Source organism: Mucor velutinosus (assembly GCF_035048745.1).
Source record: "Mucor velutinosus strain NIH1002 chromosome Unknown tig00001553, whole genome shotgun sequence".
Classification (NCBI taxonomy): Eukaryota; Fungi; Mucoromycota; class Mucoromycetes; order Mucorales; family Mucoraceae; genus Mucor; species Mucor velutinosus.
This window is the reverse complement of record NW_027041930.1, coordinates 1,394,323-1,415,959: the sequence shown is the minus strand read 5'-3', so window position 1 is coordinate 1,415,959 and position 21,637 is coordinate 1,394,323. Positions and strand designations below refer to the sequence as shown.

At 38.7% G+C, this 21,637-nt stretch overlaps 5 protein-coding genes across 5 annotated transcripts; 1 reads left to right on the top strand and 4 right to left on the bottom strand.

The window, feature by feature from the left end:
- Positions 1-568: 568 nt before the first annotated feature.
- Positions 569-2,193, top strand: ATC70_007822 (uncharacterized protein; the record flags this gene model as incomplete). Its single annotated transcript, XM_064827079.1, has 4 exons — positions 569-668; positions 722-781; positions 840-1,130; positions 1,190-2,193. The coding sequence occupies 4 exons, from the start codon at positions 569-571 to the stop codon at positions 2,191-2,193; spliced, it is 1,455 nt and encodes a 484-aa protein (XP_064676136.1).
- Positions 2,194-4,634: 2,441 nt separating this feature from the next.
- Positions 4,635-5,076, bottom strand: ATC70_007821 (uncharacterized protein; the record flags this gene model as incomplete). The annotated part of the gene is made up of 2 exons (XM_064827078.1): positions 4,635-4,877; positions 4,948-5,076. 2 exons carry the CDS (start codon positions 5,074-5,076, stop codon positions 4,635-4,637), a joined length of 372 nt encoding a protein of 123 aa, XP_064676135.1.
- Positions 5,077-8,530: 3,454 nt separating this feature from the next.
- Positions 8,531-8,972, bottom strand: ALG2 (Alpha-1,3-mannosyltransferase-like protein; the record flags this gene model as incomplete). The annotated part of the gene is made up of 2 exons (XM_064827077.1): positions 8,531-8,773; positions 8,844-8,972. The coding sequence occupies 2 exons, from the start codon at positions 8,970-8,972 to the stop codon at positions 8,531-8,533; spliced, it is 372 nt and encodes a 123-aa protein (XP_064676134.1).
- Positions 8,973-12,426: 3,454 nt separating this feature from the next.
- Positions 12,427-12,868, bottom strand: lsm8 (snRNP Sm protein; the record flags this gene model as incomplete). The annotated part of the gene is made up of 2 exons (XM_064827076.1): positions 12,427-12,669; positions 12,740-12,868. 2 exons carry the CDS (start codon positions 12,866-12,868, stop codon positions 12,427-12,429), a joined length of 372 nt encoding a protein of 123 aa, XP_064676133.1.
- Positions 12,869-16,322: 3,454 nt separating this feature from the next.
- Positions 16,323-16,764, bottom strand: POL1_2 (DNA-directed DNA polymerase alpha catalytic subunit pol1; the record flags this gene model as incomplete). The annotated part of the gene is made up of 2 exons (XM_064827075.1): positions 16,323-16,565; positions 16,636-16,764. 2 exons carry the CDS (start codon positions 16,762-16,764, stop codon positions 16,323-16,325), a joined length of 372 nt encoding a protein of 123 aa, XP_064676132.1.
- Positions 16,765-21,637: the final 4,873 nt, after the last annotated feature.

Sequence of the window (21,637 nt, the reverse complement as noted above, 5' to 3'; positions counted from 1 at the left end):
GTCTCCTATATAATTTAGCACTAGGACACTGATAGCAAGCATAAATTTCTGGATTTATACAACAAAATTTTTTCAGATGGCCACTGGATATAGAACAGAGAGTTGGCTTCCTTGAAACTAAGATCAACACCGGATGATGCGATATTACTCTACTACTACGGCTGCTGCTGCTACTGCTGCTACTTCATCACAAAAATGATTATCTTTTGATAAAAAAATATACAAACAAACATGTTTCATACGTTCTATGTTGGCTACACTAGAGATTCTAGCAACAGAACTTGTAGTACACAAGCAACGTTTTCGCATTTTACGGATGCCATAGAATGTCGAGAAGGCACAGATGTGTACCTTTCTAGTTCCCGGTGACTCCTTTAGCAGAAATTTTTGATAGTAATTGGTTAGAAATTACGAAACATTTGACCCTTAGGGTACACATTGCTTGTCAATGAGGTACCCATTCCGTTTTAGTGTTGGAAATTTCCTGTCATGAATCAGAAAATCAGTATAAATGAGATACAATCTCAAACCCTTTACATTCAATACATCTTCTTTTTTCATCTTGATCATGGCCTCTAAATCATTCCTCACAAGATCATCGTTACTTTTACTGTTTATTGCTGTCTTTTTGATCGCATCCATACATGCGCAAGTCCATGTCCATGAAGGTAAGTGTTGCATTGAGAGTTAGCCAAGTTGATCGCTCACATACAAAAAATAGATGGCACAGTTCATGACCATGCTGATGGTGCATCGAACCATACTCATGCAGAGCCTGGAAGTAAGGTTCTTTCTGTTTGATCTCTTTGGCACCGATTGACTTATAATCACATTTGTAGATACAGCCATTGCTGACAGTCATGACCACGATCATGACCACGATCATGACCACGACCACACACACGCAGAAGGCGAGGTCGCTCATGACCATGCTGCTGAAGCTGCAGGAGCTGTCCACGATCACTCTGCTGAAGGAGAAGCTGCTCACGATCACTCTGCTGAAGGAGAAGCTGCTCACGATCATGCAGGACATTCACATGGTATCTCTTGCAATATGGAGCCCATTGAAAACTACAACATGCCTTTGAGAATCGGCTCCGTGTTTATTATTATGATTACTTCTGCAGTGGGTAAGTTTACATCCACATAATCAGCTGTGACCCCAAATATTTATACTCTATATATGTAGGTATTTTTGCTCCTATTATTCTCTATCGTATTAGCCCATACAAGGAAGGCTCTGTTCGTGATTGGGCCCTTACTGCTGGTAAATTCTTCGGTACAGGTGTTATCATTGCTACTGCTTTCATTCACATGCTTCCTGAAGCTCTTGAACACTTTGATTCTGAATGTCTTGGTGAAGGCTGGCACTCTTATCACGCTTTCGGTGGTCTCTTTTGTATGATTGCTTCATTCGCTCTTCAAATCATTGAATTGGCTGCCATCTCAAACTTGGATGCCATCGCTCAGAAGAATGCTGACGCTGCTAATGCTGCTGCCACTGCTGCTGGTGCTGGTGCTGACTATTATGTTACTAATTCAATCAAGAACAGCAATAACGGGGAGTATGTTGACGGCAAAATTAACGAAAAGAGCCTTGCTGATCCTTCAAGTAACATAAGTCATGTTGAGAGAAGTCATCACGAGCACAATCACACTGGTATCAACGAAGACGGACATGTTCACTCGGCTGGTTTCCTTGAACATGAGCAATCAATTCGCAACATCGGTACATTCATTTTGGAGCTCGGTATTGTCATGCACTCTATCATTATTGGTATTACTTTGGGTGTCTCTGAAAGCACAGCCTTCCAAACCTTACTCATCGCCTTGGTGTTCCATCAGTTCTTTGAGGGTATCGCTCTTGGTACCCGTATCAACGATCTCAAATGCAAGACTTGGACAAAGCCTATTCTTATGGGCCTATTGTTCATCTGTATGACTCCTATTGGTGTTGGTATTGGTATTGGTATCAGATCATCTATCAATCCTCCTGCTGCTATCCTTGCTCAAGCTATTTTGGACTCTCTTTCTGCTGGTATCTTGTTGTACAATGCCTACGTGTCTCTCATGAGCATCGAAATTAACCATAATGTTGGATTCCGCAAGTCCTCTTTAAGCCGTAAGGTCTTTTGCTTCTTATGCATGTACGTTGGTGCTGCTCTCATGTCTGTGCTTGGTGCCTGGGCTTAAGTCAAATGTTGTTCTGTTTTTCTGACATGTCATTCTAACCTTTCCCTATATACGCATCGTGGCAGCAATCGTCAATGTTGATCATATCTAATCTCATTAAAACCCTGTATTATTATAAATAAAATCCCCAATACTAATTTATTGCGGTATAAACTATCTGATTTTCTATCATCGCTCTCTTATCATAAAAATCAGTGAGAGGTTCCCTTCACGATTTTGCTCATAATCGTGTATTTTATGAACTTTAAGCAGAGAAATGGCTCAATTATTGACGATGGAGTCATGTTAGCCAAGTAACTTGATGCAGAATACAGATTTGCCTTGAATGGTAAGAATCTTGATAGTGTATTTACAATTTATATCCAAATAAACCTATTTTTTCATACTATATTTTGGAGATTTTTAAAGAGAAATGATTACTGAATCTGCACTACTATCCCAATTGCAGCATTATCCATTGTGTAGACCCAAAAGCGTCTATCGTTTGAGATCTCAGCTGAAGTTGTAGCATTAGCTCTCGTGGATTTGCAGTGCCCATTAGGTCAGCCCCTACCAAATAGTAGTCGAAAATTGATCGATCAAGGCTAGCGCTTGCTATAGTGGGGCATATGAAATCCTTGTTGTGTATTGCTATCAACCATTCTACGCCCAAAGTTCACTTACCAGAGTTGAGCACCGTATGGACGTCTCCGTGCTATTATTAAAGAAAACCGTGAGTTTGCCACTGCCACCCCCCAAGTTGAGGGTCAAAAATCGATTTTTACCATAAGACGTGAAAAAGCTGTTTCTCCCACTCCTAGGTGAGATACGCATCATAGTTTAACACTTTTGCCAGACCACAATGAAGCAATATATTAACAAAATTTTTTGAATACAACGCTTCCCAGCTTCGCATCTATCGATCTATTACTCGGAATTGCTGGCAACTAACAGGTTTTCATATGAAGCTCATTACTCAAAATTAGCCTATCATTTCGAAAATCCTCTTATTCTCAGCAACAACTCTTTGCTAAACCACAACGAAGCTAGCTATAACCAAGCGGTTTTCAATACAGCGTTTCCCAACATTGCTTCCATTGATCTATTACTCGTAACCACTTGTAACTAACAGGTTCTCATAGAAACATGCTACTTTCAAAGCTCTAGCATCAATATTTCAAAATTCCATGTTGGATGGCCTCAACCTCGAAATTGAAACGACTTTTGTTAGGGTGGTATCTTTCTATCGCAGGTAGTATTCCAACATCAAAGCCGCAAATGGTACTACTGTAACTGTCTAAAAGATTCATCATTGGGCTCATACAACCAACAATTTCTCTGCAAGGAGAATGTGAAATTGAATAAATCTATAGCCCTATTATGCATTTATGTCTGACGAAAAGGTATACTACTACTCCTTAAAGCATACAATGCTGCACTATAGTTTTCAACAATTAGAAAGATTGTCTGATGATGGGTTGTTGTCCAGAATAATACTGTTGTAGCAGCAACGCAAACGCTGTGTTGAAGTAGTATTATTATATAATTTTCCTTGCACAAATATATTTAAAGGACATTCCTCACGTCGAACTATTATGCAATGAATGCTAAATCAAATGATTACATCTTATCCTATACTTTTAAATAAGGAAGAATTTAAATTATATCTATTTAGATAACCTTTTATTACAAACACAAAGTTATAATACATGACATCAATCTGAAATCAAGTAGTTGTAGACCTTCGTTGCTTCAGCCTCTTAGCCAATCAGATTGCTTGAAAGCTCCGCTGACCTAAAAAAAAATTTGCGAGGGTTTCCCTCTGTTTTGATGTGAGGCAAAATTTTAAGCGCCGTTATAATAGCAATATAGCCGCCGCTATCATCAAACTTCCCCCAGGTGCTAGAGCATGCCTTACTTACACCACCTAGCTTTAAATACTGGCATTGAGACCCTCAATCATCACTAAAGTAAGTAGCGATAACCAAGTGGAGGCAGCCTATCTATCTCCTGGTGTCGGATAAAGTCTTGTTGAGCTTCAGTGATAGGCACATCCACACAATGTAAAAAAGTTATGCTTCAAAGAAACATAATAATAATAAAAGAAGAAAAGAACATACTACTATAGGAGTATTATAGTAGTACGTAGGCAAAAAAGGGATGCTCACACAAAGTGAGTCAAAGAAAAGTATAACAAACACAACATCAAAGACGTTCAGAACAGCTCGTTGTTGTTGCAACAAAAATCCATACATGAGCAACATGCATGGTAATAGTTGGATGTAAAGCAACACAACCAACAAAAGAAGAAGAAAAACGTAACAAAGTAAACATCATGAATGCATTATCATGAGAAAGGAAGCAACAATACAAACGTTCAAAGAAGTTTTATATCATTGCGACCAGAAGAAAGAAGATACTTACCACTTACCACAACCGTCGATAGACCAGAGGATACGCAATCACCGAATATAGACCAGAGAGCGAGCATGAACCAAAGACAGTAGACCTGGAAAGACCATATTAGCAGCAGCAACAGTAACACCAGCACCATAGACAAACCAAAGAACGAACGACACCAGAGAACGAGCATGCACCAAACACAGTAGACCAGGAAAGACCATATTAGCAGCAGCAGCAGCAGCAGCAGCAGCAGTAACACCAGCATCATAGACAAACCAAAGTACAAACGCCACCAGCAGAGACTAGACATAGACCAAAGAAGTCAATTACCACTTACCACCACCGTCGATAGACCAGAGAACGAGCAAGTACCAAAGACAGTAGACCTGGAAAGACCATATTAGCAGCAGCAACAGTAACACCAGCACCATAGACAAACCAAAGAACGAGCGACACCAGAGAACGAGCATGAACCAAAGACAATAGACCAGGAAAGACCATATTAGCAGCAGTAACACCAGCATCATAGACAAACCAAAGTACAACCGCCACCAGCAGAGACTAGACATAGACCAAAGAAGTCAATTACCACTTACCACCACCGTCGATAGACCAGAGAACGAGCATGAACCAAAGAGAGTAGACCAGGAAAGACCATATTACCACCACCACCAGCAGCAGCAGCAGTAACACCGGCACCATAAACAAACCGAGGAACGAATGCCACCAGCAGAGACCAGACAAAGGCCAAAGAAGCAATTACCAGACATGATAAACCAAAGAAGCAGACATCAGAGATGACAGAGAAGTAATGGCAACAGCATTCACTCAGATAAGCAAGAAACTATTAAAACCTAGTAAACAAACTGAATTAGTGTTAATTCTACGCCTTCCAGTGCTCGTTATCGAATAGTATCTAATATATTCCACTTTAAAGAAGCAGTATCAAGTTCTTCCAACAGTACAAGACAAAGTTATCGGAAGCTAGAGTGTTATTATCAATCAAACGATGTCCAAAACCACCATGGTTTGATATTAAAACGCGTTTTGCAAAATGGGTAAAAAATGGGTGCATGGAAAAACGAGAGGGTACCCTATCCGACGTCATGACCAGTAGATTTAGTCTCAGCCTTGTACTGTAGCAGCAGTAATTGCGGCAATTTAATTTGAAATTGTGCAGTGGTATTTTCGTGTTCAAACTTGACTTGATCTCACATTCTTTAAACGTTTTTACTAAATTTGACTATGAAAACTGTGATTGTCACACCCAACTTTCTAATACATCTCTAGAGGACTAAAGAAGCCGCATCAAATGGTGCTAATTACTTTCAGCTTTCAGACCAACAATAATGAGCAATTTCCAAAAATATGAAAACAGGTCTTCTGTGAATATGTCAAAATTTAGCATATAAAAGTCTCATAGAAAGAGTTTCCAATGTTGCATTTCATCTTTACGATCAATTTGATCTAATATGTATCATAGGAAAAGTATTCACTTTTGACGTGAAAAACGCAATCGTTTGATTTTCAAGAATTTTCCCTTGCTAATACTCATGGAAAAACGATGATTTTCATGAATTTGCAACAAACCAAAAAAAAAAAATTGAGATAAAGCATCAAGAAGTAAAGCGTGGCCAAGAGGAGGCGTGTGATGCTATTTCAAGCGCTCAAAACGCTTTGTGACATGAATTATTCGTGCTTGAAAACGACTAAATTTGCACAGAATTCGACCTAAAACGACGGCGTAGCGGGTTGCGTTACCAGAAGAGTAAGTAAATTGCACTTCTGTCTGATGACCCAGATGTTCTGTATTGTACATTATGAAACCTCTATTATAAACCCAAGATGTGGAAAAGCTGTCCGCCTTTCGTGGTGAGGTGCACATTATGACTTAAAACCTTTGCCAAACAACCACAATGTTGCATACAAGCATGCATTTTAGGCTACATTCGCTTTCTCCTCAAGCCATGTCTACAGTATAGCAACATAGATAATGTTTATCGTATCACATCACATCTATGTTTACAAATCTAGTGAATTGTGTGTGCACGGATGTCTTAGGGATTACAATAGATTCAACCTCTTCAATATCAAAATGTAGAGATCCACCTACACTACTACATGAAGTATATCGACTTATGTGGTCTCTTAACAATCTATACCAGCAATCAATGAGGCCCCAGTGGCCTGCTATCTATATACCATCTCAACATAGTAGTCATTGACCAGGGATCTATCATATTTAAGCTAGTTGGATGCCCTGTAATAAAGAAGTTCTTTGCTTTTCGTTTTAGATAGAGTTGGCAACTGATTATTATCATCGACTTTCTTATTACGAATTTATCACACAACGAAGCAAGTTATCAGTTAACGAGTTTGAATACATTACAACGCTTCCCAGCTTCGCATCTATCGATCTATTACTCGGAATTGCTGGCAACTAACAGGTTTTCATATGAAGCTCATTACTCAAAATTAGCCTATCATTTCGAAAATCCTCTTATTCTCAGCAACAACTCTTTGCTAAACCACAACGAAGCTAGCTATAACCAAGCGGTTTTCAATACAGCGTTTCCCAACATTGCTTCCATTGATCTATTACTCGTAACCACTTGTAACTAACAGGTTCTCATAGAAACATGCTACTTTCAAAGCTCTAGCATCAATATTTCAAAATTCCATGTTGGATGGCCTCAACCTCGAAATTGAAACGACTTTTGTTAGGGTGGTATCTTTCTATCGCAGGTAGTATTCCAACATCAAAGCCGCAAATGGTACTACTGTAACTGTCTAAAAGATTCATCATTGGGCTCATACAACCAACAATTTCTCTGCAAGGAGAATGTGAAATTGAATAAATCTATAGCCCTATTATGCATTTATGTCTGACGAAAAGGTATACTACTACTCCTTAAAGCATACAATGCTGCACTATAGTTTTCAACAATTAGAAAGATTGTCTGATGATGGGTTGTTGTCCAGAATAATACTGTTGTAGCAGCAACGCAAACGCTGTGTTGAAGTAGTATTATTATATAATTTTCCTTGCACAAATATATTTAAAGGACATTCCTCACGTCGAACTATTATGCAATGAATGCTAAATCAAATGATTACATCTTATCCTATACTTTTAAATAAGGAAGAATTTAAATTATATCTATTTAGATAACCTTTTATTACAAACACAAAGTTATAATACATGACATCAATCTGAAATCAAGTAGTTGTAGACCTTCGTTGCTTCAGCCTCTTAGCCAATCAGATTGCTTGAAAGCTCCGCTGACCTAAAAAAAAATTTGCGAGGGTTTCCCTCTGTTTTGATGTGAGGCAAAATTTTAAGCGCCGTTATAATAGCAATATAGCCGCCGCTATCATCAAACTTCCCCCAGGTGCTAGAGCATGCCTTACTTACACCACCTAGCTTTAAATACTGGCATTGAGACCCTCAATCATCACTAAAGTAAGTAGCGATAACCAAGTGGAGGCAGCCTATCTATCTCCTGGTGTCGGATAAAGTCTTGTTGAGCTTCAGTGATAGGCACATCCACACAATGTAAAAAAGTTATGCTTCAAAGAAACATAATAATAATAAAAGAAGAAAAGAACATACTACTATAGGAGTATTATAGTAGTACGTAGGCAAAAAAGGGATGCTCACACAAAGTGAGTCAAAGAAAAGTATAACAAACACAACATCAAAGACGTTCAGAACAGCTCGTTGTTGTTGCAACAAAAATCCATACATGAGCAACATGCATGGTAATAGTTGGATGTAAAGCAACACAACCAACAAAAGAAGAAGAAAAACGTAACAAAGTAAACATCATGAATGCATTATCATGAGAAAGGAAGCAACAATACAAACGTTCAAAGAAGTTTTATATCATTGCGACCAGAAGAAAGAAGATACTTACCACTTACCACAACCGTCGATAGACCAGAGGATACGCAATCACCGAATATAGACCAGAGAGCGAGCATGAACCAAAGACAGTAGACCTGGAAAGACCATATTAGCAGCAGCAACAGTAACACCAGCACCATAGACAAACCAAAGAACGAACGACACCAGAGAACGAGCATGCACCAAACACAGTAGACCAGGAAAGACCATATTAGCAGCAGCAGCAGCAGCAGCAGCAGCAGTAACACCAGCATCATAGACAAACCAAAGTACAAACGCCACCAGCAGAGACTAGACATAGACCAAAGAAGTCAATTACCACTTACCACCACCGTCGATAGACCAGAGAACGAGCAAGTACCAAAGACAGTAGACCTGGAAAGACCATATTAGCAGCAGCAACAGTAACACCAGCACCATAGACAAACCAAAGAACGAGCGACACCAGAGAACGAGCATGAACCAAAGACAATAGACCAGGAAAGACCATATTAGCAGCAGTAACACCAGCATCATAGACAAACCAAAGTACAACCGCCACCAGCAGAGACTAGACATAGACCAAAGAAGTCAATTACCACTTACCACCACCGTCGATAGACCAGAGAACGAGCATGAACCAAAGAGAGTAGACCAGGAAAGACCATATTACCACCACCACCAGCAGCAGCAGCAGTAACACCGGCACCATAAACAAACCGAGGAACGAATGCCACCAGCAGAGACCAGACAAAGGCCAAAGAAGCAATTACCAGACATGATAAACCAAAGAAGCAGACATCAGAGATGACAGAGAAGTAATGGCAACAGCATTCACTCAGATAAGCAAGAAACTATTAAAACCTAGTAAACAAACTGAATTAGTGTTAATTCTACGCCTTCCAGTGCTCGTTATCGAATAGTATCTAATATATTCCACTTTAAAGAAGCAGTATCAAGTTCTTCCAACAGTACAAGACAAAGTTATCGGAAGCTAGAGTGTTATTATCAATCAAACGATGTCCAAAACCACCATGGTTTGATATTAAAACGCGTTTTGCAAAATGGGTAAAAAATGGGTGCATGGAAAAACGAGAGGGTACCCTATCCGACGTCATGACCAGTAGATTTAGTCTCAGCCTTGTACTGTAGCAGCAGTAATTGCGGCAATTTAATTTGAAATTGTGCAGTGGTATTTTCGTGTTCAAACTTGACTTGATCTCACATTCTTTAAACGTTTTTACTAAATTTGACTATGAAAACTGTGATTGTCACACCCAACTTTCTAATACATCTCTAGAGGACTAAAGAAGCCGCATCAAATGGTGCTAATTACTTTCAGCTTTCAGACCAACAATAATGAGCAATTTCCAAAAATATGAAAACAGGTCTTCTGTGAATATGTCAAAATTTAGCATATAAAAGTCTCATAGAAAGAGTTTCCAATGTTGCATTTCATCTTTACGATCAATTTGATCTAATATGTATCATAGGAAAAGTATTCACTTTTGACGTGAAAAACGCAATCGTTTGATTTTCAAGAATTTTCCCTTGCTAATACTCATGGAAAAACGATGATTTTCATGAATTTGCAACAAACCAAAAAAAAAAAATTGAGATAAAGCATCAAGAAGTAAAGCGTGGCCAAGAGGAGGCGTGTGATGCTATTTCAAGCGCTCAAAACGCTTTGTGACATGAATTATTCGTGCTTGAAAACGACTAAATTTGCACAGAATTCGACCTAAAACGACGGCGTAGCGGGTTGCGTTACCAGAAGAGTAAGTAAATTGCACTTCTGTCTGATGACCCAGATGTTCTGTATTGTACATTATGAAACCTCTATTATAAACCCAAGATGTGGAAAAGCTGTCCGCCTTTCGTGGTGAGGTGCACATTATGGCTTAAAACCTTTGCCAAACAACCACAATGTTGCATACAAGCATGCATTTTAGGCTACATTCGCTTTCTCCTCAAGCCATGTCTACAGTATAGCAACATAGATAATGTTTATCGTATCACATCACATCTATGTTTACAAATCTAGTGAATTGTGTGTGCACGGATGTCTTAGGGATTACAATAGATTCAACCTCTTCAATATCAAAATGTAGAGATCCACCTACACTACTACATGAAGTATATCGACTTATGTGGGCTCTTAACAATCTATACCAGCAATCAATGAGGCCCCAGTGGCCTGCTATCTATATACCATCTCAACATAGTAGTCATTGACCAGGGATCTATCATATTTAAGCTAGTTGGATGCCCTGTAATAAAGAAGTTCTTTGCTTTTCGTTTTAGATAGAGTTGGCAACTGATTATTATCATCGACTTTCTTATTACGAATTTATCACACAACGAAGCAAGTTATCAGTTAACGAGTTTGAATACATTACAACGCTTCCCAGCTTCGCATCTATCGATCTATTACTCGGAATTGCTGGCAACTAACAGGTTTTCATATGAAGCTCATTACTCAAAATTAGCCTATCATTTCGAAAATCCTCTTATTCTCAGCAACAACTCTTTGCTAAACCACAACGAAGCTAGCTATAACCAAGCGGTTTTCAATACAGCGTTTCCCAACATTGCTTCCATTGATCTATTACTCGTAACCACTTGTAACTAACAGGTTCTCATAGAAACATGCTACTTTCAAAGCTCTAGCATCAATATTTCAAAATTCCATGTTGGATGGCCTCAACCTCGAAATTGAAACGACTTTTGTTAGGGTGGTATCTTTCTATCGCAGGTAGTATTCCAACATCAAAGCCGCAAATGGTACTACTGTAACTGTCTAAAAGATTCATCATTGGGCTCATACAACCAACAATTTCTCTGCAAGGAGAATGTGAAATTGAATAAATCTATAGCCCTATTATGCATTTATGTCTGACGAAAAGGTATACTACTACTCCTTAAAGCATACAATGCTGCACTATAGTTTTCAACAATTAGAAAGATTGTCTGATGATGGGTTGTTGTCCAGAATAATACTGTTGTAGCAGCAACGCAAACGCTGTGTTGAAGTAGTATTATTATATAATTTTCCTTGCACAAATATATTTAAAGGACATTCCTCACGTCGAACTATTATGCAATGAATGCTAAATCAAATGATTACATCTTATCCTATACTTTTAAATAAGGAAGAATTTAAATTATATCTATTTAGATAACCTTTTATTACAAACACAAAGTTATAATACATGACATCAATCTGAAATCAAGTAGTTGTAGACCTTCGTTGCTTCAGCCTCTTAGCCAATCAGATTGCTTGAAAGCTCCGCTGACCTAAAAAAAAATTTGCGAGGGTTTCCCTCTGTTTTGATGTGAGGCAAAATTTTAAGCGCCGTTATAATAGCAATATAGCCGCCGCTATCATCAAACTTCCCCCAGGTGCTAGAGCATGCCTTACTTACACCACCTAGCTTTAAATACTGGCATTGAGACCCTCAATCATCACTAAAGTAAGTAGCGATAACCAAGTGGAGGCAGCCTATCTATCTCCTGGTGTCGGATAAAGTCTTGTTGAGCTTCAGTGATAGGCACATCCACACAATGTAAAAAAGTTATGCTTCAAAGAAACATAATAATAATAAAAGAAGAAAAGAACATACTACTATAGGAGTATTATAGTAGTACGTAGGCAAAAAAGGGATGCTCACACAAAGTGAGTCAAAGAAAAGTATAACAAACACAACATCAAAGACGTTCAGAACAGCTCGTTGTTGTTGCAACAAAAATCCATACATGAGCAACATGCATGGTAATAGTTGGATGTAAAGCAACACAACCAACAAAAGAAGAAGAAAAACGTAACAAAGTAAACATCATGAATGCATTATCATGAGAAAGGAAGCAACAATACAAACGTTCAAAGAAGTTTTATATCATTGCGACCAGAAGAAAGAAGATACTTACCACTTACCACAACCGTCGATAGACCAGAGGATACGCAATCACCGAATATAGACCAGAGAGCGAGCATGAACCAAAGACAGTAGACCTGGAAAGACCATATTAGCAGCAGCAACAGTAACACCAGCACCATAGACAAACCAAAGAACGAACGACACCAGAGAACGAGCATGCACCAAACACAGTAGACCAGGAAAGACCATATTAGCAGCAGCAGCAGCAGCAGCAGCAGCAGTAACACCAGCATCATAGACAAACCAAAGTACAAACGCCACCAGCAGAGACTAGACATAGACCAAAGAAGTCAATTACCACTTACCACCACCGTCGATAGACCAGAGAACGAGCAAGTACCAAAGACAGTAGACCTGGAAAGACCATATTAGCAGCAGCAACAGTAACACCAGCACCATAGACAAACCAAAGAACGAGCGACACCAGAGAACGAGCATGAACCAAAGACAATAGACCAGGAAAGACCATATTAGCAGCAGTAACACCAGCATCATAGACAAACCAAAGTACAACCGCCACCAGCAGAGACTAGACATAGACCAAAGAAGTCAATTACCACTTACCACCACCGTCGATAGACCAGAGAACGAGCATGAACCAAAGAGAGTAGACCAGGAAAGACCATATTACCACCACCACCAGCAGCAGCAGCAGTAACACCGGCACCATAAACAAACCGAGGAACGAATGCCACCAGCAGAGACCAGACAAAGGCCAAAGAAGCAATTACCAGACATGATAAACCAAAGAAGCAGACATCAGAGATGACAGAGAAGTAATGGCAACAGCATTCACTCAGATAAGCAAGAAACTATTAAAACCTAGTAAACAAACTGAATTAGTGTTAATTCTACGCCTTCCAGTGCTCGTTATCGAATAGTATCTAATATATTCCACTTTAAAGAAGCAGTATCAAGTTCTTCCAACAGTACAAGACAAAGTTATCGGAAGCTAGAGTGTTATTATCAATCAAACGATGTCCAAAACCACCATGGTTTGATATTAAAACGCGTTTTGCAAAATGGGTAAAAAATGGGTGCATGGAAAAACGAGAGGGTACCCTATCCGACGTCATGACCAGTAGATTTAGTCTCAGCCTTGTACTGTAGCAGCAGTAATTGCGGCAATTTAATTTGAAATTGTGCAGTGGTATTTTCGTGTTCAAACTTGACTTGATCTCACATTCTTTAAACGTTTTTACTAAATTTGACTATGAAAACTGTGATTGTCACACCCAACTTTCTAATACATCTCTAGAGGACTAAAGAAGCCGCATCAAATGGTGCTAATTACTTTCAGCTTTCAGACCAACAATAATGAGCAATTTCCAAAAATATGAAAACAGGTCTTCTGTGAATATGTCAAAATTTAGCATATAAAAGTCTCATAGAAAGAGTTTCCAATGTTGCATTTCATCTTTACGATCAATTTGATCTAATATGTATCATAGGAAAAGTATTCACTTTTGACGTGAAAAACGCAATCGTTTGATTTTCAAGAATTTTCCCTTGCTAATACTCATGGAAAAACGATGATTTTCATGAATTTGCAACAAACCAAAAAAAAAAAATTGAGATAAAGCATCAAGAAGTAAAGCGTGGCCAAGAGGAGGCGTGTGATGCTATTTCAAGCGCTCAAAACGCTTTGTGACATGAATTATTCGTGCTTGAAAACGACTAAATTTGCACAGAATTCGACCTAAAACGACGGCGTAGCGGGTTGCGTTACCAGAAGAGTAAGTAAATTGCACTTCTGTCTGATGACCCAGATGTTCTGTATTGTACATTATGAAACCTCTATTATAAACCCAAGATGTGGAAAAGCTGTCCGCCTTTCGTGGTGAGGTGCACATTATGGCTTAAAACCTTTGCCAAACAACCACAATGTTGCATACAAGCATGCATTTTAGGCTACATTCGCTTTCTCCTCAAGCCATGTCTACAGTATAGCAACATAGATAATGTTTATCGTATCACATCACATCTATGTTTACAAATCTAGTGAATTGTGTGTGCACGGATGTCTTAGGGATTACAATAGATTCAACCTCTTCAATATCAAAATGTAGAGATCCACCTACACTACTACATGAAGTATATCGACTTATGTGGGCTCTTAACAATCTATACCAGCAATCAATGAGGCCCCAGTGGCCTGCTATCTATATACCATCTCAACATAGTAGTCATTGACCAGGGATCTATCATATTTAAGCTAGTTGGATGCCCTGTAATAAAGAAGTTCTTTGCTTTTCGTTTTAGATAGAGTTGGCAACTGATTATTATCATCGACTTTCTTATTACGAATTTATCACACAACGAAGCAAGTTATCAGTTAACGAGTTTGAATACATTACAACGCTTCCCAGCTTCGCATCTATCGATCTATTACTCGGAATTGCTGGCAACTAACAGGTTTTCATATGAAGCTCATTACTCAAAATTAGCCTATCATTTCGAAAATCCTCTTATTCTCAGCAACAACTCTTTGCTAAACCACAACGAAGCTAGCTATAACCAAGCGGTTTTCAATACAGCGTTTCCCAACATTGCTTCCATTGATCTATTACTCGTAACCACTTGTAACTAACAGGTTCTCATAGAAACATGCTACTTTCAAAGCTCTAGCATCAATATTTCAAAATTCCATGTTGGATGGCCTCAACCTCGAAATTGAAACGACTTTTGTTAGGGTGGTATCTTTCTATCGCAGGTAGTATTCCAACATCAAAGCCGCAAATGGTACTACTGTAACTGTCTAAAAGATTCATCATTGGGCTCATACAACCAACAATTTCTCTGCAAGGAGAATGTGAAATTGAATAAATCTATAGCCCTATTATGCATTTATGTCTGACGAAAAGGTATACTACTACTCCTTAAAGCATACAATGCTGCACTATAGTTTTCAACAATTAGAAAGATTGTCTGATGATGGGTTGTTGTCCAGAATAATACTGTTGTAGCAGCAACGCAAACGCTGTGTTGAAGTAGTATTATTATATAATTTTCCTTGCACAAATATATTTAAAGGACATTCCTCACGTCGAACTATTATGCAATGAATGCTAAATCAAATGATTACATCTTATCCTATACTTTTAAATAAGGAAGAATTTAAATTATATCTATTTAGATAACCTTTTATTACAAACACAAAGTTATAATACATGACATCAATCTGAAATCAAGTAGTTGTAGACCTTCGTTGCTTCAGCCTCTTAGCCAATCAGATTGCTTGAAAGCTCCGCTGACCTAAAAAAAAATTTGCGAGGGTTTCCCTCTGTTTTGATGTGAGGCAAAATTTTAAGCGCCGTTATAATAGCAATATAGCCGCCGCTATCATCAAACTTCCCCCAGGTGCTAGAGCATGCCTTACTTACACCACCTAGCTTTAAATACTGGCATTGAGACCCTCAATCATCACTAAAGTAAGTAGCGATAACCAAGTGGAGGCAGCCTATCTATCTCCTGGTGTCGGATAAAGTCTTGTTGAGCTTCAGTGATAGGCACATCCACACAATGTAAAAAAGTTATGCTTCAAAGAAACATAATAATAATAAAAGAAGAAAAGAACATACTACTATAGGAGTATTATAGTAGTACGTAGGCAAAAAAGGGATGCTCACACAAAGTGAGTCAAAGAAAAGTATAACAAACACAACATCAAAGACGTTCAGAACAGCTCGTTGTTGTTGCAACAAAAATCCATACATGAGCAACATGCATGGTAATAGTTGGATGTAAAGCAACACAACCAACAAAAGAAGAAGAAAAACGTAACAAAGTAAACATCATGAATGCATTATCATGAGAAAGGAAGCAACAATACAAACGTTCAAAGAAGTTTTATATCATTGCGACCAGAAGAAAGAAGATACTTACCACTTACCACAACCGTCGATAGACCAGAGGATACGCAATCACCGAATATAGACCAGAGAGCGAGCATGAACCAAAGACAGTAGACCTGGAAAGACCATATTAGCAGCAGCAACAGTAACACCAGCACCATAGACAAACCAAAGAACGAACGACACCAGAGAACGAGCATGCACCAAACACAGTAGACCAGGAAAGACCATATTAGCAGCAGCAGCAGCAGCAGCAGCAGCAGTAACACCAGCATCATAGACAAACCAAAGTACAAACGCCACCAGCAGAGACTAGACATAGACCAAAGAAGTCAATTACCACTTACCACCACCGTCGATAGACCAGAGAACGAGCAAGTACCAAAGACAGTAGACCTGGAAAGACCATATTAGCAGCAGCAACAGTAACACCAGCACCATAGACAAACCAAAGAACGAGCGACACCAGAGAACGAGCATGAACCAAAGACAATAGACCAGGAAAGACCATATTAGCAGCAGTAACACCAGCATCATAGACAAACCAAAGTACAACCGCCACCAGCAGAGACTAGACATAGACCAAAGAAGTCAATTACCACTTACCACCACCGTCGATAGACCAGAGAACGAGCATGAACCAAAGAGAGTAGACCAGGAAAGACCATATTACCACCACCACCAGCAGCAGCAGCAGTAACACCGGCACCATAAACAAACCGAGGAACGAATGCCACCAGCAGAGACCAGACAAAGGCCAAAGAAGCAATTACCAGACATGATAAACCAAAGAAGCAGACATCAGAGATGACAGAGAAGTAATGGCAACAGCATTCACTCAGATAAGCAAGAAACTATTAAAACCTAGTAAACAAACTGAATTAGTGTTAATTCTACGCCTTCCAGTGCTCGTTATCGAATAGTATCTAATATATTCCACTTTAAAGAAGCAGTATCAAGTTCTTCCAACAGTACAAGACAAAGTTATCGGAAGCTAGAGTGTTATTATCAATCAAACGATGTCCAAAACCACCATGGTTTGATATTAAAACGCGTTTTGCAAAATGGGTAAAAAATGGGTGCATGGAAAAACGAGAGGGTACCCTATCCGACGTCATGACCAGTAGATTTAGTCTCAGCCTTGTACTGTAGCAGCAGTAATTGCGGCAATTTAATTTGAAATTGTGCAGTGGTATTTTCGTGTTCAAACTTGACTTGATCTCACATTCTTTAAACGTTTTTACTAAATTTGACTATGAAAACTGTGATTGTCACACCCAACTTTCTAATACATCTCTAGAGGACTAAAGAAGCCGCATCAAATGGTGCTAATTACTTTCAGCTTTCAGACCAACAATAATGAGCAATTTCCAAAAATATGAAAACAGGTCTTCTGTGAATATGTCAAAATTTAGCATATAAAAGTCTCATAGAAAGAGTTTCCAATGTTGCATTTCATCTTTACGATCAATTTGATCTAATATGTATCATAGGAAAAGTATTCACTTTTGACGTGAAAAACGCAATCGTTTGATTTTCAAGAATTTTCCCTTGCTAATACTCATGGAAAAACGATGATTTTCATGAATTTGCAACAAACCAAAAAAAAAAATTGAGATAAAGCATCAAGAAGTAAAGCGTGGCCAAGAGGAGGCGTGTGATGCTATTTCAAGCGCTCAAAACGCTTTGTGACATGAATTATTCGTGCTTGAAAACGACTAAATTTGCACAGAATTCGACCTAAAACGACGGCGTAGCGGGTTGCGTTACCAGAAGAGTAAGTAAATTGCACTTCTGTCTGATGACCCAGATGTTCTGTATTGTACATTATGAAACCTCTATTATAAACCCAAGATGTGGAAAAGCTGTCCGCCTTTCGTGGTGAGGTGCACATTATGGCTTAAAACCTTTGCCAAACAACCACAATGTTGCATACAAGCATGCATTTTAGGCTACATTCGCTTTCTCCTCAAGCCATGTCTACAGTATAGCAACATAGATAATGTTTATCGTATCACATCACATCTATGTTTACAAATCTAGTGAATTGTGTGTGCACGGATGTCTTAGGGATTACAATAGATTCAACCTCTTCAATATCAAAATGTAGAGATCCACCTACACTACTACATGAAGTATATCGACTTATGTGGGCTCTTAACAATCTATACCAGCAATCAATGAGGCCCCAGTGGCCTGCTATCTATATACCATCTCAACATAGTAGTCATTGACCAGGGATCTATCATATTTAAGCTAGTTGGATGCCCTGTAATAAAGAAGTTCTTTGCTTTTCGTTTTAGATAGAGTTGGCAACTGATTATTATCATCGACTTTCTTATTACGAATTTATCACACAACGAAGCAAGTTATCAGTTAACGAGTTTGAATACATTACAACGCTTCCCAGCTTCGCATCTATCGATCTATTACTCGGAATTGCTGGCAACTAACAGGTTTTCATATGAAGCTCATTACTCAAAATTAGCCTATCATTTCGAAAATCCTCTTATTCTCAGCAACAACTCTTTGCTAAACCACAACGAAGCTAGCTATAACCAAGCGGTTTTCAATACAGCGTTTCCCAACATTGCTTCCATTGATCTATTACTCGTAACCACTTGTAACTAACAGGTTCTCATAGAAACATGCTACTTTCAAAGCTCTAGCATCAATATTTCAAAATTCCATGTTGGATAGCCTAAAAATGAAAGCCGCGACATTGGAAACTGTTCTGTTCATTCAATACTTGGCATGAGATAGGAAATAGAGCCTCACAAAAGTTGAATATACTCTGGCTGTATGTTGAACAAGGCATTTTTGGTTACTGTCACAGCTTAGTCTGTGAGGTAATCAACATGATGGCGATGACATTTTCAAGCGGGGAGAATACGCATACCTTAGATTGAACAGCTTGATGAAGTAGAACGAAGCAAGCTACAGTCATATAGCCTTGGAAGCATAACTCATAAACATGTCTAGTATCCATCAATAGCCTGGAATCATACCAAATCCGCAAAGCATGTCAAGACATTATCGTCATACTCAATATTTTTCTTTATTAATCATATTTAGGGAAGCTTTTCTTTTAGATCACGCATACAGCCATGATATGTTGCACCATCCACTGTTCTACAATTAATAACTAGCACTGAGTTGAACCTCGTTTGAAACTGTATCTCCAGAATATAAAGTAGTACGATGAAACATCCATCAGCCTAGACATCTATACTATACACATTTACGCATTCCTGTTTCCTCACGCTACCTCTTGCTGGCCTTATTTATTTTGAATGGATCACCTTCATCAGCAAGTTGAGAGTTGACTGGTGAGTGGTGAGCATCCCAAGGTCACTATGTGTAGCGGTCGCATTTTCGAAGCTGTGGTACTCACATCTGTGTACAGTTCCCATTAGCCTGTTTATTTCTATACGGTTATACATATTTGACATCAAATATAGCTTATTTCCTATTATACATGGCTGCAATTGCTATCAATGTGGCACCATCCTGTACTTCCTAGTACAGGGTTTCCGGTTCATTTATTCCGCCATACGTTGCATCATACGACGACGCACACAACATTGGATATTTATTAGATGCCACTAGGTATGTTTAAAAGAGAAAAGCACTCGTATGCCAACAACAAAACTTGCCATGGTATATACTCAAATAAGCTGTTTATACTGTCTGCAGCTACTAAAAGCCGCGGTGCTTGCTACTGATATATCTGATGGAAGATAGTGAATCCCACGATAGAGACTTTACATGCCGGAATGTAACCTTGGACATTCGAGATACGTACGCGTTGACGGATATTACTGGTGACAATTTGGGAAGGGTAAAGATGTATCCTTTTCCACCTAAAATAGTGTATGGTTACAATAGGTGAACTAAGAGGGATATCTATCAAGAAGCTCTTATCCGCTTCCTACAGTCTGATTTTAGATCAATCTCATCTCATCCTCAATCACCTTTCTCTATAATCTGAGCAATAGATACAGTTTGATTGAGGATGAATCCTTTTCTTTTCTCTCTTTCTTTCTTCTTCCAACTTTTTTATATTCTCTTGTGGTATGCTTGTCTCCTTATTTTTGAAGAACTTACATAGGACATACCAACTAATATTTAGTATTATAGTTGCGTGCAATATCCACTGGTAGTTCGTACATTATCGGCAATGATAACCTGTGATGCTGCTTACAGTGAGTATTTTTAACTGTTTAGATCCTACTTTGGTATTTTGACGCGTTGCATAGTTATACTGTAGTTACGTTATTACTCTGGAATCAAACTCGGAATAGCAACCGTGAGGCTAGTCTACTTGTATCAGGTTTTGTATATCAAGGTGATGCTTTCATACTGATCGGACTGGTGCATCACCTATCTGCAGCAGCTCTTCTTGGTCAACTTGGCATCTTGGTCTCTCATTTCTGGTTGGTATATACCACTGTTTTATATACATTTGTCGCAGGTAAGTCTCAACATGATCCTTATTGTGAAGTATATAATACTAACAGAAGTTTTCATAGATGTTGGTCCTGCGAGAGACAGCAGGAAGCCTCTGGTGTGGTAGAAACCACAGCAGACTTTGGGGATAGGGTTAGGATAGCCTTTTCAAGCATGGGGAAAGGGATTCCTGGCTCCCTTTACCACTAACAGCATAGACTATCTGAGTCTGCCCTGAGCTGTCAAATTTTATCCTTCGGAACCCTTTGTACGACACGGAGCGTCGATCTTTTGTTGTCAACGTGATTATGTAACGTTTTTTCGAATAAATTTTGTTGTTTTGATCCTTTAATATTTTTATGAACTTTCGTTAATTTATGTTGTATACCTATATCTATTGCCTATGAAGCAGTAGTTTTCTCATATTTTGTTTATAGGCGGCACAAATTTGGATGGTACTAAATACTTCTTATTCTGTGTATATAGCTATCCTTTGCACAATTATATAATTGATCAACCCGTTCTTACAACTTGCCAAATCGTAGACGGTATCATCTTTTGGCTTTAGTTTTTCACTAAATCTGCTTTTATTTATTGTTTCAAGGAAAAACTTGACTAAAATCTTTAAACTATCAAGATTTATGTCTAATTTCTAGCTCTAACACAAAGCTCAATTCAAAGCTCAATTCAAAGCTTGAATCAAAGTAGAATACAAGTAGAAGAAAGAGACAGACTATATGAGAAAGAAGTGAAAAAAAGAGTGCTGCTTTATAGTTTTCAGGTTTCGCAAATCGAGTCATTCAGGACCGCTTTAAATGATGGGAACTGTAAATGCTTGATTGAGCATATGTATATTCGCGCGCGCGTCTACATCTGCGAATGAATTAAAAATTGGAAGGAACTTTATCGTATATAGGCTGGTACAAACACGATCC